This window comes from Desmodus rotundus, unplaced genomic scaffold (genome assembly GCF_022682495.2).
Source record: "Desmodus rotundus isolate HL8 unplaced genomic scaffold, HLdesRot8A.1 manual_scaffold_156, whole genome shotgun sequence".
In the NCBI taxonomy this organism is placed as follows: Eukaryota; Metazoa; Chordata; class Mammalia; order Chiroptera; family Phyllostomidae; genus Desmodus; species Desmodus rotundus.
In genome coordinates, this window is record NW_026527210.1 from 1 (window position 1) to 24,706 (window position 24,706).

General features: G+C 50.5%; 3 protein-coding genes across 7 annotated transcripts; 2 read left to right on the plus strand and 1 right to left on the minus strand.

Moving 5' to 3' along the window:
- Nucleotides 1–33: 33 nt before the first annotated feature.
- Nucleotides 34–6,134, plus strand: ROGDI (rogdi atypical leucine zipper). Its single transcript, XM_024553437.3, has 11 exons — nt 34–162; nt 236–307; nt 1,090–1,172; nt 1,335–1,389; nt 2,067–2,147; nt 3,025–3,120; nt 4,344–4,442; nt 4,759–4,872; nt 4,969–5,018; nt 5,104–5,230; nt 5,550–6,134. The coding sequence occupies exons 1-11, from the start codon at nt 118–120 to the stop codon at nt 5,589–5,591; spliced, it is 864 nt and encodes a 287-aa protein (XP_024409205.1). The 5' UTR covers nt 34–117; the 3' UTR covers nt 5,592–6,134.
- Nucleotides 6,135–6,500: 366 nt separating this feature from the next.
- SMIM22 (small integral membrane protein 22) lies at nt 6,501–7,448 on the minus strand. Of its 5 annotated transcripts, none has more exons than XM_045189656.3 (4): nt 7,314–7,448; nt 6,929–7,075; nt 6,763–6,836; nt 6,501–6,619 (listed from the first exon to the last, which is right to left on the minus strand). In XM_045189656.3, exons 2-4 carry the CDS (start codon nt 7,047–7,049, stop codon nt 6,578–6,580), a joined length of 237 nt encoding a protein of 78 aa, XP_045045591.1. In that variant the 5' UTR covers nt 7,050–7,075; nt 7,314–7,448; the 3' UTR covers nt 6,501–6,577. The 5 variants fall into 5 exon arrangements, with proteins under 5 accessions (XP_045045591.1, XP_045045589.1, XP_071076551.1 ...); XM_045189654.3 differs by having other exon boundaries at nt 6,748–6,836; XM_071220450.1 differs by having other exon boundaries at nt 6,748–6,836; nt 6,929–7,054; nt 7,314–7,425.
- Nucleotides 7,449–12,626: 5,178 nt separating this feature from the next.
- Nucleotides 12,627–23,814, plus strand: SEPTIN12 (septin 12). Its single transcript, XM_024553398.2, has 9 exons — nt 12,627–12,811; nt 14,782–14,910; nt 14,996–15,077; nt 18,884–19,021; nt 19,164–19,281; nt 19,378–19,473; nt 22,457–22,553; nt 23,477–23,528; nt 23,613–23,814. The coding sequence occupies exons 1-9, from the start codon at nt 12,649–12,651 to the stop codon at nt 23,812–23,814; spliced, it is 1,077 nt and encodes a 358-aa protein (XP_024409166.1). The 5' UTR covers nt 12,627–12,648.
- The last annotated feature ends 892 nt before the right edge of the window (nt 23,815–24,706 follow it).

The following is a 24,706-nucleotide window of genomic DNA, read 5'->3' on the forward strand; positions in this document are numbered from 1 at the left end:
GGGATTGGCTCCCTTTCAGCCAATAGGCGGTGGGGGTGTGCCCAGACGCTGAGTAGTGACTGAACGGCCGCTGAGGACCGCTTACTGGAGACCATAGCTGGTCAGTGAGCAGCAGCAATGGCGGCTGCGATGGCGGCGACAGCGGTGGAGCGTGCGGTGCTGGTGAGGAGTGTGGTCCAGCGGGACGGGGTTGGGGCGGAGGGTCCGGGCGGCTGACAGCGGCCTGTCCCGGCAGGAGGAGGAATTCAGCTGGCTGCTTCACGATGAGGTGCACGCTGTGCTGAGGCAGCTTCAGGACATCTTAAAGGTAAAGCCTCGCGGGGCGTCTGTGGACCTCTGCACACTCCCACCTTCCCCAGCCTCCCCTGACGCGGCTCCTTCCCCCGGGTGGCCTCGCCAGCCTCCCTCTCGCTTGCTGTGTTCTCGAAGCGCGGTATTCAGATGGGTTTTGTCGTCAGCGGACTTGGAGCCTAGTCAGGGACACCGGACTTACCCGTTTGTCCAAACAGCTATGTGAGTGCCATGGACCCAGGATGAGCCCCGGGGTCCGAACAGCGAAGGCCTTCTTTGAGGCAGTGACATTTAATCCGAGATCAAGGGCCCCAGCATTGTGACATTAGCCAAGTACTCAGTCTCTCTGGGCCTCCTTTTCGTCCCTTGCAAAAAGGACGTAACGGTATCTGCTTCACAGCGCTGTCGTGAAGTCAACTCACAAATGTCCGGGCATTGCCTGGTATGACCAGAATTCCGAGTTGTCATGACTACTGTGGTTCCCTGACCCTGTTCTTCACACCTGAGCACTTTGACCGACCTGGGAAAGTATTCCTGTTCAATACCCCATGTTGGACACTGTGGGTGCTCCGGAAATAGGGAAGGAGCAGGCATTGCCTCCCTTAGGACGTGAAATTCGGGCCATAGGGGAGGAGTCAGAGAAGCAAGCGGGAAGGTGCCCTGGAGGCTTGGGAAAGGTGTCCCTGTGAGGCCAGCCCACCTGTTCCTCTCCTAGCCTACCTGGGAGTGGGGCTTCTGGAAGGAGCACTGGAAGGGCTGGATTGAGTGAACTTTGCTCCACTCCCCTTTGCCCCCCAGGAGGCCTCTCTCCGCTTCACTCTGCAGGGCTCAGGCACAGAGGGTCCTGTCAAGCAAGAGAACTTCATTCTGGGCAGCTATGGGTGAGCCCTGGCTCTGCAGAAACCCCTGGGATGGGCTCCTTAGGCGGGTGGGACACCTGGGCCGGAACATCCTGGGACACCCAGCCAGAAGCAGCCCACTGGGATGGCTGGGTGGTAGGAGGGATTAGCTTCAGGCTCTGCTCTGACCCCAGTGTGTTACAGCACTGACCAGGTGAAAGGCGTGCTGACTCTGCAAGGGGACGCGCTGAGCCAGGCGGTGAGTCCTGCCCCTCCCCCCTTTCCTTGTTGCTGGAGAAGCCAGTGAGGAAGAGCCTGGTAGTCTCCTGCTTAGCCCTGCCACCAGCTGGCTATGTGGTGCTGGGCAGGATTCTTGACCATTCTGAGCCTCAGTTTCCTTGTAAAATGACAATAACCCCCAACCTTTCCATGAGATTGGTGTTTGGTTTCTGTAAGACGTGCAGAAAGGGGATGCTTTGTAAATGGTCCAGCCCTGAGTCTGGGCCCAGTGTAGCATGGGCATTGGCAGGATTAGGCTGGCCCCAGATCAAAGTGGAATCAGCCAACATCCGAGCTCCATCTGCACCCAACCCTGTGCCAGGTGCCAAGGCGTGGGGGAAGGTCCCTCTCCACGGGTAGGTGTTCAGTCCATTGGCCTGTGCAGATATTCTCTGTCTGCCTAGTCACACATCTCCTCCCAGCTAAGGCCACCTTCCCCATTCACGGTCTCTTTCCCTTTCATTTCTTTGTGGTTTCTCTTGGGCCTGAATTCCTGTTCACCCACAAATGGCCATGGTGTTGAGAGTCCTTCCTCCTACCCCCTAGAAGTGTCTGGGGCTTAAACCACCACTGTTTCAGCCCCCACCTTAAAGGCTCAGAGTGGCCAAAAGCCTAAGGGCATCCCTTTACCCAGCTTATCCCACTCTCACCCGTCAGGACGTGAACCTGAAGATGCCCCGGAACAACCAGTTGCTGCATTTTGCCTTTCGGGAGGACAAGCAGTGGAAGTTGCAGCAGGTAACCAGGACCTTCCCTGACCAGAGCTCAGGCCACAAGGGCAAGCAGAGGCAGGCAGGCAGGCCTGCACAATGGTACTAAGGCCTCCAGGGGCTGGACACTGAGGATTTGCTGCCACAGCAAGCCTGGTATAGCATTTCCTAGCAGCAAAGCTGGGGTGGGTGGGGTCTGGGGCTCCAGAGACTAGCTTTGTGGGAGGTGAGCCTGTCTATACTCCCCAGCCAAAGCCACAGGAACTTCCCCCTGAACAAGTCACTCCCTTCCCATGCTTCCAGGGGCTTCCCATGGCTCTTGAGGACAAAATCCATGCTCCCTATCAACTCTTATGTGACTGGACCCCAGCTTTTGCTCCCTCCCCCACAACTGGCCACCAGCAGTCTCCACCTCTGGGCCTTTGCTGATTCTTGTCTCACTGCCTGGAATCCTCTCCACCAGCTTTTCTCATGACAAGAGTAATGAATGTCAGCTCAAGAGTCACCTCCCTGGGGCCTCCTCTGACCCCCATCTAAAGAGGCTCCCTGATCTCGCTTCATCACCCTGTTTATTTTCTTGTGCAAGTCACTCAGTCTGTTATCTTGTGCCTTTACTGTGTTACCATCCATCTGTCCTCCTTTAGAAAGTGAGCTACATGAGGCCAGGAACCAAGCCTGCCTTAGTTTGTGCGTTTTGCACAGCACCCAGCCAGGGCAGGAGGCGCATAGTTGTGGAACTATGGGGGAAGTGTCAGGCAAGCAGCATCCACCCACCCCTCCAAGGATGACAGCCCTTCAGAGTGTGGGCCCACGGGCTAGAACTGTGAGACCATGGCTGTTGTGAATCTGGCACATCTCCCTGCTGGGTCCCAGCCCACTAACCACAGAGCGGGCACTGTTTTCAGATCCAGGATGCCAGGAACCACGTGAGCCAAGCCATTTACCTTCTCAACAACCGGGATGACAGCTACCAGTTCAGGACAGGAGCAGAGGTCCTTAAGGTGAGCTGCCTGCAGGGAGCCAGGTTCCCCACACCCAGCCCTGACCTCTGACCGGGCCCCTGGAGTACTCTGCCCCCACATCCTCAGGTATTGCTGACAGTTGATTCTTCACCTCTCAGTGCACACATGTCTGCCCAACCACAGTCAAATGGCTCACAGCCCAAGCTCCAGAACCAGATCTGGGTTCTGATCCCAGGGTCTTTGCTATAAGCTGTTCAACCTCAAGTCACTTACTTAGCCACTCTGTGCTTCAATATCCTTCCCTGTAAAAGAGGGACAAGGGTAGTGACTACTAATTGTGATAACACAGGTAAAGTGGCCCCTAGTAAGTGCTTCGTAAATAGTAGCTACTAGTAGTAGTACTAGCAATAGGAAGAAAAAAAATTAACAAATTCAGTTCATAAAGCATGGAGGAAAAACTTGAGTCTGGATGCCTAGACTTGCTGTGTGTCCTTAGCCGGTTCACCTACCCTCCCTGAACCTCTGATTGTTCATATGAAACTTGGAACTGGACGGACTGAGGTCCCTCCCAGAACTGTGACTGCCCTGGGGGGTATAAGCTGTAGCCCATATGCCTCCACCCAACAGTTTTGCCTTGGTCATCCTAACACCCACAGCAACAGCTGGAAGCGGTGGAAGCTGGGCCTCTAAGGAGTCCAAGACAGGGATCTGGTCCATGTTAAAGGGATGAGTTCTACATAGTTCTACCGTTCACTATCTATGTGACCTTACCCCTTCAGAGTCTCAGTTTTTTCACCTGTGGAAATGGGGTTGGTACCTGACTTAGGGCATCAACTCAACTGTCTCATTGATTCCTCCAGGAAGTTCTCCCTTGCCCTTTGCACCCTAGCTAGATTAGGGCCCCTTCTTCTATGTTCCTTCATTGCCTCTACCCCCATCCATCAAGCCCTCATGCCCCTGGGACTTAACTCCTGGAATCTCATTTCCCATTGGACCCACCCCTAGAATCCCATGCAATACAAGCTCCTGGATGGGTGCTTCACTGGACATCCTACCCTCCTCCCCCAGGTGGAGCCCAGTTACCTGTATTTTTAACAAGCCCCCTGCTTTAGGGTGGCATTCCAGCTCTGAGACCAGGACCACCAGGGCAGGAGCTGGGAGCTACCCTACTTTGTTGCTCCTCGATGCTGGGGGGTGGGGAGATAGGATCAGAACCAAGCCCACTGCCCTCACAGCAGCTGTGACCAGCCCCCTCCCCCTAGCTGATGGACGCCGTGATGCTGCAACTGACCAGAGCTCGCAACCGGCTCACCACTCCAGCCACCCTCACTCTGCCTGAGATTGCTGCCAGCGGCCTCACGGTCAGTGCCTCAGTCCAGGAGAGTGGGTCCCCTAGAAAAGGGACACGGGTGCCCCAGATTGTCATCAGTAGGAGTTCTGTGTCTATGCAGTTTTCTGGGATAGGGTCCTCAGCTCTCATCCTGTGTGCCCCCCCAAATACAGCACCCCTGGTCTGAGTCAGCGGTTTCTAAGCCTGGCAGAGCAGGAAGTTACCCAGGGCACCTGGGAAGAGTCTGGATGCCCCAGTTTGTAAGATGAGGGCAGAGATCCCCCAGGTGGTTCTTGAGGGACTTCTGCCTACCCTGCCCTCATCCCACCTGCCTGCCTGCCCCCCAGCGTATGTTTGCCCCTGCGTTGCCCTCCGATCTGCTGGTCAACGTCTACATCAACCTTAACAAGCTCTGTCTCACCGTGTACCAGCTGCACACCCTACAGCCCAATTCCACCAAGGTGAGCAGGACCCTGCCAACCTCCAACCCCTCACTTCCACCAGCCCATGCCCTGCAGCCCCAAGGGCCTGACCAGGGCTGGTGCTCTTCTGCCTAGAACTTCCGCCCAGCTGGAGGCTCTGTGCTCCACAGCCCTGGGGCCATGTTGTAAGTATGCTATTGGGAGGGGTGCCCTGGAGCGCCCTTTGCACCTCAGAGGCTAGGGGGCTCAGGGACCCTTGTCTCCCTGCAGTGAGTGGGGCTCCCAGCGTCTGGAAGTGAGCCACGTGCACAAAGTAGAGTCTGTCATCCCGTGGCTCAATGATGCCCTTGTCTTCTTCACCGTCTCCCTGCAGCTCTGCCAGCAGCTCAAGGATAAGGTGGGGACATGGGGGTGGTGAGGTCTGGGCTGATCAGTCTTAGACCGATGAGGCCAGCCTGGCCACAGGCTGCTTAGACCCTTAATTTGGGGGGGCACGCCAAGGCCTCTTGTCTCACCTCCAAAGCACCTCCAAATGTTAAGGTTTTTTGTGCCCTCTGCACACACCAGCCGGATGGGCTGCTGGGCAACAGTGCCTGCTCCCTGACACATTGCCCTTGGATAACCTTGAAATCTCACCTGAGTCACAGGGTACAACAGGGGCCAGGCCCCCCTGCACCACCACTCACCATGTCCCCCCCACCTTCCTCCCTTCCTAGATCTCGGTGTTTTCCAGCTACTGGAGCTACAGGCCTTTCTAAGCAGAGCACCCAAGAGCTGTTCCCCCTGAGAAGTGGCCCCTACCAAGGGTGTCCCTATCCCCACCACACACACCCCTTGGATTACAGGCCAGAGCCAGCACTATGGGCAATTTACTTCCCTCCTTGCCTGGTCTGCCCATCACACTTGCACAAATGGGAGTGAACACAGGAACCTCTGGGATGAAGAGAGGCTGACTTGCTTTTTGTTTTGGATGGGGGTGGGTCAGGAAGGTGGGGTCAAGAGGTAGCCCACATTCCAAGCCTTGCCCTTTGGACTCAAGGTGGAGCCCAGCCCAGGGCACTCCTTCCTCCCTGTTTCGCTACCTTCCTGCTGAGCTGCCCCCAGGATGGTGTGGGGCAGCCACACTCCCTCTCCCACTGGAAGGTGAGGGGTGGATGGTGACCCTAAGCTGTGAGTTGGGAAGGAAGAAGAAGGAAAGGGCAGACAGAGGCCACCTGCCGTGAGCTGGGGTGCCCTCGACTGTTTATTCAGCAACCCCACCAGGGCCTCCAAGAAATAAAGATTATCCACTTTTGCCTGGACATCTCTGTCTTGTCTGTCTGAGTGGGGACCACAGTGGGGGTCCCTGATTGTCAGCAGCTGGATGGGGTTCCCAGTGACTGAGCCCCTGGCCTATTCACGCCACCTTTGAGAGGGCCCTTCTGGCTGCTAAGGGGCTGAGTAGAATAGTGACAAGGGCTTTGCCTGAGGGTTGGGGCCCCAAGTTTCAGCCCAGCTTCCCCTCCTATTGGTAGTTGCTGAGTGACCTCCAGCAACTTATTTAAGGTTTCCTGGTGACAGTCATGCTGGCTGAAGTCTATGAGGGACCAGGTGGGCACCAGATGGAACACTGAGTGCCTGCAGCGCTCACCCCTTGATGGGAGGTTAGAACAGAACACGCTTCAGACTCAAGCTCTGGGCAAACAAGACCTTTTATTGTTGCCCAGCAGGATGTGTGAGCAGAGGGGCTGGAAGACTTGTCTCACTAAGGTTCCAGAGCCAAGTTACTCACTCCCATGGAGTTTACCTGTAAGAGAGGCACAGAGGGTTTGGTGGGCTTCAGTTCCCTGCCAACCCCCATCTAGAGGAGGAGGCCCAGCGGCCTCTCCAAAACCCCTCCTCCACCTCAGTGCAATTCCGGGCCGTGATTCTTACCTGCTTGGTTCTCACCTTCTGGGATCTGGAGGAGCAATAGCAGCAGCAGCAGTGGAGGCAGGCGAGCAGCAGCAGAAGCAACACAGTGCCTAGGGGCGGGACAGGTGTCCAGACATGGCCCTCTGACTAGGTAGGGCCTGACATGTGAGGCTGATGGGCCAGAGACAGAGACCACACTCACCCAGGAAGAGGAGGAAGATAATAAAGGCAGCTGTGTCCCACGTGGACTGGAACAGTTTGTGGCTCCTCAGTTTCCCCAGCACTTCCTCGGCTGTGGACTCCAGCTCCTCCAGGTTGTCCATCTCAGCTGGAGGGTTGTGGGTGCCACCTGCCTTAGCCCCACAAGGTGCCCCTTAGAGCCTTGGGCTCCTCTGGGGCTGGGCCACATACAGGCCTCCCACAGTCCAGTCCTTGCCCCTCTCACACCTTCCCTCTGGGCCCCAGTTTCTGCCCCAGACTCTTCCATGATTCTCCTTGCTCAGCCCTTCTCTTGACCCTGAACCTGGCCTGGGCAGCCCCTTCCCCTTCCCAGCCGTGCAGCAGCCCCACACCTAGACCCAACCTGCCTCAGAGCTCCCCAGTCAGGCAGGTCCTAACTCCTGGGAGCACAGACTGCTTCCTGCTTCTGGATCCACTATACCCGAGGCCTTGGCAACCAGCCCCACTCTCTCCAGGGGCTCCCAGAGAGCAGGAGAGGGCGGGGCCTGTGTCCCAGCAGGTGTGCCTCCTGCCTATGATACTGTAGGACTCAGGAGGAGGCCACAGGCCTGTCAGCTTCCTCATTCCAGGGCTTTGTCACTTTTTCTCAGTAGATCGATCATAACAAGCAGGTTGGGACAGTGGGCACTAGGCTGCTGTTGACTTCATGAATGAAGAAAAGACAAAAAGGGAGGGAGGAAGGAAAGTAAAAAGGAGAAAGGGGAAAGGAAGGGAAGGAAAAGTTGTGTCCATTCCACCACCCTTCCTTGGGCAGCTGGGGTGTGCCTGATACCATACTAGGAGTCTTGGATACCTATTTTATCTGTTCTAATCCTTACAATAACACTCTGGTTATCTCTCAAATGAGCTCTTTCCCAGAATTTGGGGCCTCAGGCCCTGAACCCTGCCAGCCCTGACCCTGTCCAGTGAGGCAGCTGTCACTCCTGCCTTCTTGCAGAACACAGACATGTCCAGGCCCACTAGGGGCCAGAGACTGCTCAGCACTTGAAGTTGCCTATAAATGAGGAAGAGTCAAATTCTTGTTCTTGTAGCGCTTATGGTTTAGCAGGGGAAAACACATCAGCCAATGTGAGGCTGTACATACAACATGACCTAGTTTATTTCGCATGGCAATCCTACAGCGAGTGCTAGTGCTATTTCCATTCTACAGGTGTGCAGACTGGGTCCTTGAGAACCTCAGCTACCCGCTCAAGTCACACTTCTAATGGATTTTTTTCTTTTTTTAAAAAAAGGAATGTTTTATTCATTTATTTTTAGAGAGAAAGAGAGGGAGAGAAACATCAACGTGTCATTGCCTCTCATGCACCACCCGCCCTCCACACCCCGCACTGGGGATGTGGCCTGCAACCCAGGCATGTGCCCCGACTGAAAATCAAACCAGCGACCCTTTGGTTTGCAGGCTGGCGGTCAATCCACTGGACCACACCAGCCAGGGCAAGGATTCATTTATTTTCGCTGCTATAACATACTACCACAAAATCGATGGCTTAAAACAATACAATTTCATTACCTCACAGCTCTGGAGGTTGGAGTCCAGAGGGGTTGGGCAGGGCTGGTTCCTTCCAGAGCATCTAGGGGAGAAGCCATTCCTTGCCTTTTCCAGCTTCTAGAGGCCACATTCTTTGGTTCATGCTCCAGCCCCGTCACTTTAATTTCTGCTTCCATTGTCACATCGTCTCTGACTCTACCTTCCTGCCTTCCTCTAATAAGGAACCCTGTCATTACATTGGCCCCCAGGATCATCTCCCCAGCAAAATTCTTTTTTTTTATTGTATTTTTTCCATTACCGTTTATCCCCCTTATACTCCCCTCCTCCTGTAATCACCACCCTGTTGTCCATGTCCATGAGTCCTTTTTCCTTTTTGCTTGATCCCTTCACCCCTGTCCCCAGCAAAATTCTTAATCACATCTGCAAAGACTCTTTTGCCACTGAAAATAACATATTCGCAGGTTCCAGGGATTAGGATGGAAATATCTAAAGGGGCATGATTTTGCCAGCCACACCCAGTGAGCAGAAAAGCCGGAACTGGGACCCAGGCATTCGGCTTCCAGAGCCCTTGACCATCATGTTAGGGGCTTTCCTTTGCTGTGATCCCCATCCTACACCCTACCTTCATTCCCTCCATCTCATTCTGAGATCTCAGATTCCTGTCGTAGAGGGAGGGTAATTTTGAAATGACTGGAATGTTCTCTTGCAAAAACGGGGCTGGGGACAGGTGCAGCCACTGTGGAAAACAGCCTGGCAGCTCCTGGCAACTCCACGCCGAGGTATACACCGAGGAGGACCGCAAACAAGTACGCAAAGACTGTACAGCACTCTTCACAGCAGTAGTGATCACAACGGCCAAACGGTGGAAACAACCCAGGCGTCTATCAGCTGGTAAATAGATAAAATGCGGTCCACCCACACAGCGGAATATTATTCACAAGAAGGAATGAAGCACTGACACAGGCTACAACATGGGTGGAGCCTCCAAAACGTGATGCCACGTAAAAGGGGCTCGTCACAGAGGCCACGCATTTGTGTGACTCCATTCATGTGAAGTGTGCGGAACAGACAAACCCTTAGAGACTTGAAATAGTGGTTGCCAGGGCGATGGGAGGTGGGGAAGTGAGTGCTTAGTGGTTATGAGGTTTCTTTTTGGGGTGATTAGCATGTCTTGGAACTAGATACAGGTGGTTTAGCAACATTGTGAGTGTATTAAATGCCACTAATCCGTTTACTATAAAAGGCCTACCAGTTAATTTTATGTTATGTGAATTTTATCTCAGTTGGAAAAACAGGGAAGGAAGCCAAAAACTGCAGCCCCTGCCCCTCCCCCTTGGCCTGGCTGGGTGGTCAGAAGGCCCACGGTCTCCCGCTCTCCCCACGGCCCTCACACTGCCTAGACCCCTGGGTGCCCCGTCTCTTGTCTGTCATTCCCATCACAAAAATGAAGCCTTCTCATTAGAGAAAATCCGGGAAACTCTAAGGTGTTAAAAGACAAAAACACCCAAGAAGTCCCTAGACCCCAAAAGGGCAATGATGGAGTCGGGGTTCAGGCAGGTCAGACCCCCAGACTTGGACCTGGTCCCAGCTCTTAACTCCCACCAGTGTGTGACCTGGAGCACGGTCCTCGACCCCTCTCTGCCTCTACTTCCTCGTAAGACGTGTGTGAGAACAGTATCTCCCAGCCCCACTTGTTGTGAGGATTGACCGAAATAATCCGCATAAAAGTTTCCGTATAACAATGTGACACACGAGAAAACAGGCACTAGGTGGCTGTATGTTTACCTCACTCAACTTGTGGCGGTGATTCCTTCTAGTTCTTTGTCCTCGGTACACATTTGGGCTCACCCGCCAACCTCACACTGCTCAGACCACTTCAACCTCCTCTTCTCCCAATCAACATAGCCAAGAGTGTCTTGCAAAATGTCTGCCACTTTCTGCAAACCTGATCCTCCACCTCACAATCCCTAGGGGTACCCACTGAGGCTTTCCTCCCGACGTTTTTCAGAATTCTACATCACTCACATGTGATGGTTTTCCTGGAGACAGTGCTTTCTCTGCAGAAAGGCTGATTTCCTTAGGAGACATTCCTAGAATCAGAATGTGCTCCTGCTTAAGGTCAGTCCACGTGTTCCCAGCACTCTTTGGACATCTGCACTTAAGTTCTCATTTGCTTTGATGAGGCCAGCCTTGCCAAATCCCTCGAGAGCTGTGGAGCTGTAACTTGAGAAATTTTTTTTAAAGATTTTATTTATCTATTTTTAGAAAGAGGGGAAGGGAGGGAGAAAGAGGGAGAGAAACATCACTGTGTGGTTGCCTCTCATGTGCCCCCCACCGGGGACCCTGCCTGCAATCCAGGTATGTGCCCTGACCGGGAATCGAACCAGTGACCCTCTGGTTCTCAGGCCAGTGCTCAATCTACTGAGTCACCCCAGCCAGGGCTGAGAGATTTTTTTTTTTCTGCTGGGAATGGAACCATGTTCAGGGCAGGCTCCATCCCAATCCTCCTGCCCTGGGCCCTGCCCAGCCCACTCCTAGCCTCCAAACCTTGAGAGTGAAGGTTAAGACTCTTGTCAGATGTGTAAAAGGTAGGGGAGTAGAAGACTGGGCAGAGAGGGACAAAAGCTGGCTGGGGCATAAGACAGTTTAAGTGAATGGATTGGAACAGAGTTGGTGAGTCCCAGTGGACATAGTGAGGGTCAGTAAATAGTTTTAATGGCATACAGTCACACCCTTCCTTTTAATTTTCTGCTTTCACAGCCGAAGAGTAGTTGCAACAGAGATCTTATGATCTGCAAAACCTAAAACCTATATACTCTCAGAATTACTTATCAACACCTGAGACAGAGGATTGCTTAGGGCTTGCAAACGCAGCTGCCAGGAAAGAGGTGAGAGAAGTGAGTGAGATGGACTTGGTGTAAGAAACATCAGAGAGCAGTAGGGAGAGGTGAGGACTATGGCAAACTGAAGAGCACATGGCTTAGCCAAAGAAGGAAGCTTGAGTCAGCTGTGGGCCAGGCCCAGAGTTGCCAGGGCTTGCAATCTCTAAGATACATTAGAAATCTAGATGTTTGTGTGAACAAGTGAAGAGGCTGAAGAAGATGAGCACATGGCCTCAGATTTCATCTCTGCCGCTTCCTCACTGTGTGACCTCGATCAACCCCCTTGACTCTCTTATCTATCAACCGGGTGTAGTAACAGCACTGGTCTCACAGGGCTGTGATGATTGTTAAACATGTTCCCCTCCTCTGGCCCCATGAACAATGTCATGCTCAGACTAAGTATGGGATAAATATTTGCTAAATTAATGCTTTGATTTTTCAATGTTGCCAGTTTAAAACACTATGGTGCCAGCAGTGGACAGACCAAAGAAAACACATGGATGTTCCGCTTTCTGGCCCTAGGTCATAAGTTTGCAGAGTGGTTAAGAGGCATGAACTTGGGAGCCAGGGAGGCTGGCTGAATGAAGCCCAGCTTTGCCACTCACACCATCTAGGTGACCTTGGGCAATGAAGCTGCCCTGGGCACCTCGGGTTCCTATCTATAGTACTAGGCCAGGGTCATCGTGAGGATTACAGGGTAGCGTCCTGAAAAGGCCTGGAGGAGCAGCTTACCTCTTTGCCATCGGGCTCTACTCCCTGCTGTAGGGGATCCCCCCAGTGGGGTCACAGGGAGTGGGCAGGACTCTGGTTCTTCAGTTAACTGTCACCCTCTCCCCTCCCCCTCACTACAAACACCAGAATCTGCCAGGACGGGGCACCCCCTACAGTTCCCACAGGAATCCAGGGCCTCCAGGTGCCACACGAGGCTGTTTCTCTCTCTCTGTCCCCCACAGGTCTGGCCCCTGGGCTCTGCTGGGGAAGAATCTGAGCAGAGAGTCTGCCTGGGCCATAGGTGGGTCAGGAGTGGGAGCTGGGCTAGGGGAGGAGTAGATCCCTGAGACTGGTGCGTGTTGGGATGGGAGTTCAGTCTCCCTCCAGAGGCAGCTCCCCAGGGCACCTCTCACCACACCCCTTGGGCCCTGGGGCTTGGGGGTTAGAAAGATGAGGGGGATTAATGCGGGGAAGTGTCTGGAAGCAGAACTAAGGAGTCAGGGTTGGAAAATGAGAACTCGGGTAGTCTCCCTCTGCAGCCCCAGCAATCTTCTTCCCCCACTTCACCCAGATTACAGGCATTGTTGTGCCCTTTGCCCCATGGACCCCCTGAGGAGATCCCCCTCTCCCTGCTCATCAAGGCCCTCCAGCCCCAGGACCCCGCCCTGCGAGATGTTTGGTTTTGTGGGCATTGAGGCCGTGCTGGACCAACTGAAGATCAAGGCCATGAAGACAGGTTTTGAGTTCAACATCATGGTGGTGGGTGAGTGAGGGGCAGGGGCTCACAGGAGGACAGACCAATGGGCCAGGGCATGTTGCCTCACCTCTCGGGGCCTCTGTCTGCACATCTTTTAAGGGGACCTATAGAAGTACCTCACAGGGGTGTTGTAGTTGAAAATCTGGGAAACACTGAATGGTTAAAGGACAAAAATCGCCCATGAAAACTCCAGCCAAAACCAAACAGCAATAAAAGGGGAGGCTGAGGCAGGACGTGTTGAACACCCGCACTCAGAACCTGGTCCTGGCCCTAAACTCACCAACCCTCCAGTGTGCGACCTTGGGCACAGTCCCTGACCCCTCTCTGCCTCAGTTTCTTCATTTGACTTAGCATGGCACCTGGAGTTTCGTTGGTCCTCCACATGTCAGTTTATATGGAATTGCTTTTTTATACATGCCCAGTTAATTTTGTAGGTCAAAAATTAATTTAGCAAAACAAACTAGAGACAACAGGACCCAAAATATCAGAGTGTGTATCACCAGTTAAGGGTATTATTCTATGGCAGTAGTGTATAATAGAAATGTAACATGAGCCACATATGCAATTTTCAAATTTCACAGTAGCCACCTTTAAAAAAGTAAAACAGGAGAAATTAATTTTAATCATCTATTTGATTTAACCCAATATGTTCCAAAATGCTATCATCTCAACATGTACTCCGTATAAAAATTGTGAGACCTTTTACATTCTTTATGTCATACCAAGTCTGCAAAACCTGGTTTGCGTTTTCAATTGAGGGCACATCTCAATTCGGATCTGCCATTTTGCGAGCTGCAACAGCAGGTGTGGCTGGAGTATTGGACAGCACAACCCTAAGGACAATTTAAGTAATATACACAAAGGCACGTCCTGCGTTGTAAAGTAGGAGGTTTCCTACTGGGGGACATAGTCCACAGAGTTGGAGAAGCACCTCACACCCCAGAGGCAGGATGGGTGAATCTCACCAAGTAGCAAAAGAAGCCAGACACAAAAGAGCACATGCTGGGTGATTCCCTAGGTCAAGGGTGGGCAAAACTGCACCCTCTTGATAGAAGTCAGGAGAATGGCTGTCCTTGGGGGATTGGGTTAATAGTCACTGAGATGGGGGCATGAGTAGGCTTGGGGGGAGCTGAGTGTTCTGTTTTGTGATCTGGTGCTGTACACGGGTTGTTTAGTTTATAAAAACTTGTTGAACTCCCCATCAATGGTTGAATGGATAACTACACTGTGGTCTGTCCACCCATTGGAATATTATTTGGCCATGAAAAAGAACGAAGAGGTGATACATACTACAACATGGATGAGCCCTGGCTGGTGAGGATCAGTGGACTGAGTGCCAGCCTGTGAACAAAAGGGCTGCTGGTTCGATTCCCAGTCAGGGCACGTGCCTGGGTTTCAGGCCAGGTCCCCAGTAGGGGGTGTGAGAGAGGCAACCACACACTGATGTTTCTTTCCTTCTCTTTCTCATTCCTTTCCCTTCTGTCTAAAAATAAATAAATAAAATCTTCTTTTTTTAAAAAAAAAAAGGAGGAACTTTGAAAACTTTAAGCTGAGTGAAAGAAACCAAACACAAAAAAATAAATATTGCATGAATCCATTCATATAAAATATATAGAATAGGTAAATCCATAGAGACAGAAAGTAAATTAGTAGTTGCTGGGGGCTGGGGAGGAAATGGAAAATGACTACTTTATACTTTGATTGGGGGGTGATGAAAATGTTTTGGGGCTAGACAGAGGTGGTGGTTGCACAACACTACAAATGTACTAAATGTTACTGGTTAATTCTTTTATTATATGAATTTTGCCTCATAAGAAAAAGGGTAAGCATGGAGGTGGACACTTAAGGTAGTATGCACTTTTCTGTATTTATGTTATACTTAGAAAACAGTTTACTTTCTAAGAAGATTTATTTAAGAGTTTGAGAAACACTGCCTAAAATGTCCACCGTTATTGCTGTCATGTGGTTACTCCCAGGGCAGAGTGGGCTGGGCAAATCCACGATGGTGAACACACTCTTCAAGTCCAAGATGTGGAAATCCACCCCACCAGGCCTGGGACAGGGGCCCATGCCCCAGACGCTGCAGCTGCACTCGGTGACCCATGGTGAGTGAGACCCCCAGCCTCACCCTCATCCTCACCCTGCCCCAACCAGGCCCAATCTCTTCCTCTCTGCACACTCCCTCCACAGTCATCGAGGAGAAGGGTGTGAAGCTCAAGCTGACTGTGACCGACACACCTGGCTTTGGGGACCAGATCAACAATGACAAGTGGTGGGTCTTCTGGAGTGGGGCTGAGCCCTGGTTGCCCCTGTCCCTGCCCCTCCAGCCCCTAGGAAATATATCAGCCCTGGAACAACCTGACTGTTACCTTCGAGCCTCAGTTTATTTGTCTATATAATGAATGTATGCCTTTCTCCCTCCAAGATCAAAGGGCATCAGTAAAGTTTTAGCTTGCTGCCTGGCACACAGTAAACACTCAAAAAAGGTTATGCTATAGCAGGGGTTAGAAGCCCACACTCCAGAGTCAGGACCCCTGGGTTAGACCACTTTCTAGCTGCCCAACCTAGGACTAGTCACAGAAGCTCTTTGAGTCTCAGTTTCCTTCTTTCTAACTTGGAAATGATGACACCCACCTTGCAGAGGTGTTCAAGGCTCTCAGTGAGACACACATACACACACAAAATCAGCATTGGCTGCCTAATTTGTGGGACCTGGTGTGATGAAAATGTGAGGGCCCTTGTTCAAAAATTATCAAGAATTGGACTTCCAGTCAAGATGAAGGCGTAGATAGACATGCATCGCCTCCTTTTGCAACCACAGAGGGAATTACAACTGTATCTCAAAACAAATAACAACCAGAACTGTCAGAAAATTAGTCCAACAACCAAGGATTTAAAGAAGCCACATTCATCCAGACAGGTAGGAGGGGCAGAGTCACTGAGACGGGCAGAGAGGCACAGAGATGCGGTGTGGCATGGAGAGGTGGCAGTAGTAGAATTGGCAGTTCCACACTCACGTGTGGCAGATAACAATCAAGAGGGATACATTGGGATCAAGGTATCCCAGCCCCAGGCCAGACCACACAGCCCAGGGGTCCAGCACTGGGAAGATAGATCCCCATAACTTCTGGCTGCAAAAACCAGTGGGGGTTGTGGTGGCAGAAGACACCACTGGATTTTGAGGAGAGTCTGTTTAAAGGTTCCGCATGGACTTACAACATATCCAAACCCACCCACTCTGGGATTTACCACTAGGGAATGGCTGGAAGCGTGCCAGTCGCATACAGGAAGTGGGTGAAGTGACTGGAATTGGGGCAAGTGCTAGACAACCCTCCAGAAGCCAGGCAACAGCATTGTCCTTCTCCAAACCCTCCCCTGACACAGCCATAAAGCGGTGAAGCAGGTTGCCCTGCCCTGGTGATTACCTAAGGCTCCCCACACACAATTTATAGGTGCCTTTTCTAAGACAGGGAGTCAAAGCAGCTCTACCTAATATATAGAAACAAACACAGGGATGCTGCTAAATTGAGGAGACAATGAGATATGGCCCAATTGAAAGAATAGAACAAAACCCCAGAAAAAGAACTAAACAAAACAGAGATAGCCAACTTATCAGATGCAGAGTTCAAAACAATGGTGATCAGGATGCTCAGAGAACTCTGAGTACAGCAAAAACATAAGGGAAGAAATGAAGGTTACACTAAGCGAAATGAAGAAAAATCTACAGGGAACTGGAGAGGATGAAGCTGAGAATCAAATCAACAATTTGGAACACAAGGAAGGAAAAGGCATTCAATCAGAGCAGCAAGAAGAAAAAAGAATTCAAAAAATCAAGGAAAGGCTTAGGAAAATCTGGGACAACTTTAAACGTACTAACATTCAATCACAGGGGTGCCAGAAAGAGAAGAGGAAGAGCAAGAAATTGAAAACTTATTTGAAAAAATAATGAAAGAAGGCTTCCCTAATTTGGCAAAGGAAATAAACATACAAGTTCAGGAAGCACAGAGAGTCCTAGACAAGTTGGACCAAAGAGAACCACACCAAGACACGTCATAATTAATATGCAAAAGGTTAAAGACAAAGAGAGAATCTTAAAAGCAGCAAGAGAAAAACAGAGAATTACCTACAAAGGGGTTCCCATTAGACTATCGACTGATTTCTCAAAAGAAATTTTGCATTCAAGAAGGGATTGGAAAGAAGTATTCAAAGTGATGAAAAGCAAGGGTCTACAACCTAAATAACTCTACCCAGCAAAGCTATCATTTAAAATAGAAGGGCAAATCACTCCTCAGCCTTTTAGCTAAGATCAAGTGTAAAATGGAAGGGCAGATAAAGTGCTTCCCAGACAAGGTAAAGCTAAAGGAGCTCATCATCACCGAGCCATTATTACATGAAATGTTAAAGGGACTTATTTAAGAAAAAGAAGAATTGCCTTGGCTGGTGTGGTTCAGTAGACTGAGTGCCAGCCTATGACCCAAAAGGTTGCTGGTTGATTTTCAGTCAGGGCACATACCTGGGTTGTAGGCCAGGTTCCTTCCCCTCTCTCTAAATAAATAAGTAAAATGTTTTTTAAAAAAAGAAAAATAAGATCAAAATTATGAACATTAAAAGGGCAACAAATTCACAACCATCAACAACTGAATCTAAAAAAAACCAAACTAAGCAAACAACCAGAACAGGAACAGAATCACAGAAATGGAGATCACATGGAGGGTTATCAGCAGGGAGGGGGAGGAGGGAGAATGGGGTAAAAGGTAGAGGCAGTAAGAAGCATAAATGGTAGGTACAAAATAGACCTATTTTAGACCGGGGAGAGGTTAAGAGTAGTATAGGAAATGTAGAAGCCAAAGAAGTTACATGTACGACCCATGGACATGAACCAAGTAGGGTAGGGATTGCTAGAGGGAAGGGGGGTACGGGGTGGAAAGGGATAAATGAGGAAGAATTGGGACAATTGTAATAGCATAATCAATACAATAATTTTTTTAATTATCAAGCATTGTAAGACCACAACCACAGAACATCCAACCAAGCATGGGTCCTTCTAAGTACAGAGCCCTGTGCTCCATTCACACTCCTGTGAGGCCGACACTGCACAAGATAGTTTGTTGAGCACTTACTACATGCGAGCTCTCTCCTAGAAAACTGGGGACACAGCAACAAACAAAACAGAAGAACATCCTAGCCTACATGGAATTTACATCGTCACAGGGGTGAGGGAAGGTGAACAAAATAATCAGTTATACAGAGGGTGAGCCTGAACACTATCATCCAAACAGGACATTTCTGAGTGAGAGGGGTACAGAGCTGTAGGGGTGGCAATTTTAAACAGAGTGAACAAGAAAGACCTCCAGGAAAAGGTGACATTTAGGTGCAAACTTCCAGGAGATAAGAGAATAAGCCATATGGACATGGGGAAACAAGTGTTCAAGGCTGAGGGTGACATGTGCAAAGGCCCTGAGGTAGGTGGGCTGGTGTCGCTGGCAGGGCAAGAGCAACAGGGAGAGGACTGGAGAGGGTAGGCAGGGAGCAGTGGCAGGGTGGTATAGGGCCTTGTAGGGCAATGTAAGGACTTCGGCTTTTGTTCAGTTCCTGGAAGTTGAGCAGAAAAAGGATGTGATCTAACTTCTGCTTTTGGAAGGGCCTTCTTGGCTGCTGTTGAAAACAGCCCACAAAGGGAAGGGGCCCAGGGAGTGGAGTTAGGAAATCCTCACCAGAATCAGGCAAAAGCCCATGGTGGTTTGAACCAGGCCAACAGCAATTTCTCTTGTTTAATGCTTACTCCCCCCAACCCAAGGTAGGTGTTCTTATTGTCCCCATTTTATAGGCAAGCAAGTTGAGCCTCAACTTTGAGAACGGCAAGGGGGCCTCTCTGATGATGCAAGGGAACAAGGGTGGTGGAGTTGGGGTGGAGAGCGTGCCTGGGTGCTCAAGCACCTCAAGTCATGCAAGACCAAAGATCCTGCGCCCTGGGCGAACATGTTAATTGGTCATCGGCAGGGGTGACCACCCAAGAACTCAGGGAGGCAGGTGTGGCTCCTGGGCACAGTCCTGAAGGCAGATCCATCTCCTGCCCAGCTGGGACCCCATCCTGGGCTATATCAATGCACAGTATGAGCAGTACCTGCAGGAGGAGATCCTCATCACCCGCCAGCGCCACATCCCCGACACCCGGGTGCACTGCTGTGTGTACTTCGTGCCGCCGACTGGACACTGGTGAGGTGGCTGGGCCAGCCAGGGCAGAAAGGACTGGGAGGAGGCGGAGAGGGGGTTCCCGGCACGGGCTGTGGGCTGGCACCCCCTCACTCACACACTTGCTGCTGCCACTGTCACCACTATCACTGCCCTGGCTGAGCAGCCTGAGGCCCCTGGACATCGAGTTCCTGCAGCGGCTATGCCGGACTGTGAACGTGGTGCCCGTGATCGCCCGGGCGGACAGCCTGACCATTGAGGAGCGAGAGAACTTCAGGCGCAGGGTGATCTGGGTGCCTGGAGCAAGGCTGGGGGCGGTGCAGGTGGGGAGGGGGCAGAGCGCATAGGGTGAGCTGAGGTTACCTGCATGTGGCCCCCAGATCCAGCACAACCTGCGGACTCACTGCATCGATGTGTACCCGCAAAAGTGCTTCGATGAGGACATCAATGACAGGATCCTCAACAGCAAGATCCGGGTAGGAGACCATGGGGGCAGGGAGGCCAGTGTGACAAAGAGTGATTCTCTTTCCATTCATATTTTCATCTGACGATTACAACTGGGGAAAATTCATCTGTTTCTAGCAGACATAAATCATCCAAAAAGTTAAGATGAGCAAGAAATAGGTCATATCAACAGCTCATGAATAAGAGAAGATTTTTGCAAATGCTATATCTGAAAAGGGACTTGTACCCTGATTGTATAAAGATCTCTTACATATCAACAATAAAATACAACCCAATTTAAGAATAGGCAAAGGATCTTGAATAGACATTTCCCCAAAGAATTTATAAGACTGGCCAATGAGCATGTGAAAAGGTGCTCAACATCATAAGGGAAATGCAAATCAAAAGCACAAGACGCGTAATCCCCACTAGGAAGGCTATCATCAAAATGACAGGCAACGACAAGTGTTAGTGAGGATGTGGAGAAATTGAAGGTCTCCCACTCCTCGGGTGGAAGGTCAGAGGGCGCAGTCACTCTGGAAACCAGTCTGACAGCTCCTCAAAAGGGTACGCACTAAGTTACCACGTGACCTAGTAATTTCTCTCCCAAAAGAAATGAAAACCGATGTCCACATAAAAACTTGTACACAAATGTCCATAGACTTACTCAGAACAATCCAAATGTCCATTAACTTGGGAATGTATAAAAAATGTGGTCTATCCGCACAGTGGATATTACAGCCATAAAAAAGAATGAATTTCTGATGGACGCTGCAACATGGACAAACCTCGAAAACGTGATGCTCGGTGGGAGAAGGCAGACATAGAAGGCCACATGTGGAATGATTTTACTACATGGAATGTCCCGAACAAGCGAATCTATAGAGACGGGGAGTAGATTAGTGTTTGCCAGGGGCGGGGGGTCAGGAAGAGTAGGGAGTGACTGACTGCTGAAGGAGAGAGGGTTTCCTTCGGGTGGTGATCGAAAATCTCTGGAATTAGGTTGTGCTCACGGTTGCACATTCTTGTGAATATACTAAAAACCCCTGGACTGTGCCTGTAAAAGGGTGAATTTTGCAACATGTGATCTATATTTCAAAAAAGCTGTGACAGAAAACAAAGAAGGAAATAGCTCACATCTTCGCTTTCTCTGAATTAACTGAATTCCAACTGCAAGCCCCCATGCTGCTCTCCTCATGAAGCATTCAGGGTCGGTCTATCCGGACTGAGCAACACACCTGACTGCGGCCTGGGGTCCATCACCCATGGACACCAGGCCTCAACTCCCTCCCCAAGGGACCCTGCTAACCCACACAGTGCTTTTGCTTGGATTAGAAAAAAAAGCATGCCCTGGCTGGCGTATGTAGCTCAGCGGATTGAGCGTGGGCTGTGAACCAAAGGGTCACCGGTTCAATTCCCAGTCAGGACACATGCCTGGGTTTCGGGCCAGTTCCCTAGTGGGGGCCACATGAGATGCAACCACAAATTGATGTTTCTCTCCCTCTCTTTCTTCCTCCCTTCCCCTCTCTCTAAAAATAAATAAGTAAAATATTTTTTTAAAGAAAAAAGCAACAGCTACTTCACAGTTGGGGGCCTACCCTTGGCTTGAGCCCTGCACAGCCTCCTGACCGAGTGCCTCTGTGCGGCGCACAAACTGCACAGCAGTGCACGGAGGCCCCGCCTCCCGCCCTGCCCCCGATTTCTCCACACTGTCCCTCTCCCTTCCCCACTGGAGCAATGAACAGGATTTCCTGTGAGAGTTGAAGCGCCCTGGCCTTCACCACCTCTGCGTTCTGTCCTGAGGTGGGCAAAGACAGCAGCCTGGCCACACTGGGACAGAGCTGGGGGAATACAAGGAACCCATTCTCAAATTAAAAACTCGATAAATCATCCAACATAACATTTATCAAGCATTTAGTTACTACTAGCTGGCACATAGTAAGTGTGCAACAAATGGTTATTATTATTAGCATCAACATTATTCCCTGTTATAAATTAATTCTAGAAATAAAAATATACCCATAAACAACACTTTGGAGTTTACAAGCTTGAATCTCCACTTCTGGCCAGGAGCAAGCAAACGACTAGAATTTATGACAGGGTTTAGCAAACATTTTTTTAACTTATTGATTTGAGAGAGAGAGAGAAAGAGAGAGAAAGACGTCGATTTGTTGTTTCACTTACTGATGCGTTCATTGGTTGGTTCTTGTATGTGCCCTGACAGGGGATGGAACCCACAACCTTGGCGTATCAGGACAATGCTCCAACCAACGGAGCTACCCAGCCAGGGCCCAGAGTTTAGCAAACATTTTTGTGACAGGCCAGGTGATGGTAAATACAGGGTGGGGCAAAAGTAGATTTATAATTGTGAGTGCACAAAACAGTTTATTCTTGTATTATTATTTATTCATTATATTATTTTCCATAAGAACAACTATAAGCCTACTTTTGCCCCACCCTATATTTTAGACTGTGTGGGCCGAGTGGTGTCTGTTGCAATTACTCAACCCTGCTGTGGTTGCATGAAAGCCACATAGACAAGGGTAACTGAATGGACAGGGCTGTGTGCCAATAAACGTTACAGAAGAAAACGGGAGGTGGGCTGAGTTGGCCCGTGAGCCATGGGGGCCAACCCCTGGTTTACAAAATTATCATGGTAACCGTTGAATGTGATTACCGTTCCTGTTTCATAGGTAAGGTAAGAAATTGACGTTAGCACGATTGTAGTGACACGGTTATTAGTAATGACACGGTTTGCAAGGGTTACTCTGCTAACCCTTAACAACGCCAAGCACTTTCCAAACATTCACAAAGCTCCGTGTCATTACTATTAAAGTTCTTACTCTACAGATGAGGAAACTGAGGCACTGATTTGACTTTGCACCTTCTAACTCATTAGCTATCTTGTGCACCTTCTACCACTTTCTCTCCCCACCAATGACAGCACCCCCTTAGGATCTTCTCTCTCCACCTACCTGGTGGGGCCAACCCCCCGGTTTTGTCCCCTCTCTGAAGGACCGGATTCCCTTTGCCGTTGTCGGGGCTGACAGAGAGCACCTGGTGAACGGGAAGTGTGTGTTGGGCCGGAAGACGAAGTGGGGCATCATTGAAGGTCAGTGCAGGCATTTGGGGAGGACACAGGTGAGAATGGGTTGGAAACCAGGGTACATCTTATTGTCTTTGGAGTACTTAGCACCCGTCACATGATCCCAGTGACTAAGCCCACAGCCCAGGAACAGAGACCTGAGATCAAACCCCTCTTTGCAGCTGGGAGGCCTCAGGAAAGTTATTGACTCTCTGGGCCTCAGTTTCCTCACAGCACAAATGGGTGTGATGGAAACAGTGACCTCATAGGGAGGTTGGAGGGGGCAGAGCCACCACTTTGGACAGTTCCCAGCGCCCAGAAGGCACCCTATTTGTGCACCAGAATTTATTGAGAGGCCTACTATGTGCCGGGCATTCTATGTGCAGTTCCTAAGGAAGAGACAGTGAAAGTAGGACCAACAGGGTCCCTGTCCTCATGGAGCTGGCAAGACAGTGACAGATGGGAGAAGCACAGTGAAGGAAATGCGTGGGCTGGAGGGGGCAGCTACCTGAGGAGGGCCCTGCTGAGGATAAGACTGAAAGGTAAAGGAGCAGTGGTCAAAGCCTAAGCCCCTGATTTATCCATATAATTATCAAAGTAGATAAAATATATATTATCTTATGTATATACTATATTATCTTATGTATATACTATATATAATATAATATAATGCATACATATGGTGTGTATATATATATGGTATAATATAGATACAATAATGTAGCCATTATTAAGTATATAATAATAAATGAGCAGTGGATTCATTGATTTAACAACTATTTGTAGGAGCCACCTGTACCAGGCACTGGGGACACAGCAATGAATGAATGAATGAATGAATGAATGAAGAACGGGAGGTGGGAAAAGATAGGGAAAGGGCAATAGTGGGTGCCAGGTGTGGTGCAGCATACAGTGGGCACTTATTTGGTGCTCAGTGTCCTATCTTGCAGTGGAGAACATGGCGCACTGTGAGTTTGCCCTCCTGAGAGACCTGCTCATCCGGTGAGGGTGCAGGTGGCCCAGGGGCTCTGGTGGGCCTGGGGGTCGCAGTGGCCAGCCCAAGCTGACCTGCCTTCCATCTCCCAGCTCCCACCTCCAAGACCTGAAGGACATCACCCACAATGTCCACTATGAGAACTACCGTGTGTGCAGACTCAATGAAAGCCACATGCTGCCCCGTGGGCCTGGCTGGGTGAACTTGGCCCCAACACCCACCTGCACCCCAGCCACCCCTGGGCCCTCGAAGGCTCGCCAGAAGGTCCACAACGATTCCACAGAGGAGTGCTGAGCGAAGGCATAGCCCGGGCCCCGGGATTCCCCAGGTGCTCAGCAGCCCCCGACACACACCTGTGTACCAGAGCATGTATTAAATAAAGGTGGACATTGCTTTTTATGAAAAGCTGTACTTTGGGGAAAAAAGTTTTATAAATGACTTCTATGATCTATCTTCAATAAAAGAATGTTTTTTTTTTTTTTAAGATTTAGAGAGGGGAGGGAGGGAGAAAGAGAGGGAGAGAAACATCAGTTGGCTGCCTTTTCGTAAGCACCTAAACACGACACAACTGGGCCCCAGCTGGGACAGAACCTCAACCCAGGCACGTGCCCTGACTGAGAATCGAACCTGCAATCTTTTGGCTTGCAAGATGATGCCCAGCCAACTGAGCCACACTGGCCAGAACAAGAATGGCTTTTTAAAAAGTAACAGTATGAGATCCCAGGCCCTGGGGAATAATGAAGACCTTGGAGGGCATGCCTTGATGACCAGACCCTTCTGCCGCAGAACCAGAGTCAAGCTGCAAACCAGATTCTGCCCTCCATCCTGACCCACGCTCCCGGCCCAGGGCCAGGTCTATGATGTCATAAACATGCCCACCTTTGACCATCTTCCCCCACCTCTATGCTCCGCCCCCTGGCCGACCAGCCCAGTGAGAACCAGCTCCAGTTTCAGAGTCTGGCAAAGCTGATATGAAATCCCTGCTCTGCCACATAACCTTGGGCAAGTCACTTATTCTTCCTGGGCCTCAGCTTCACCGTCTATAAAATGGGGTGGCAGCATCTCTATCACGGTGTTGCGCAGATGAAATAGAGTAATTTGTTTAATGTGCCTGCCGTGGCCTAGAGAAACGGCTCTCAGGCAGACCTGAGGGGAAAAGGAGAGAGCTTGGTTGGGGGTGGAGGCT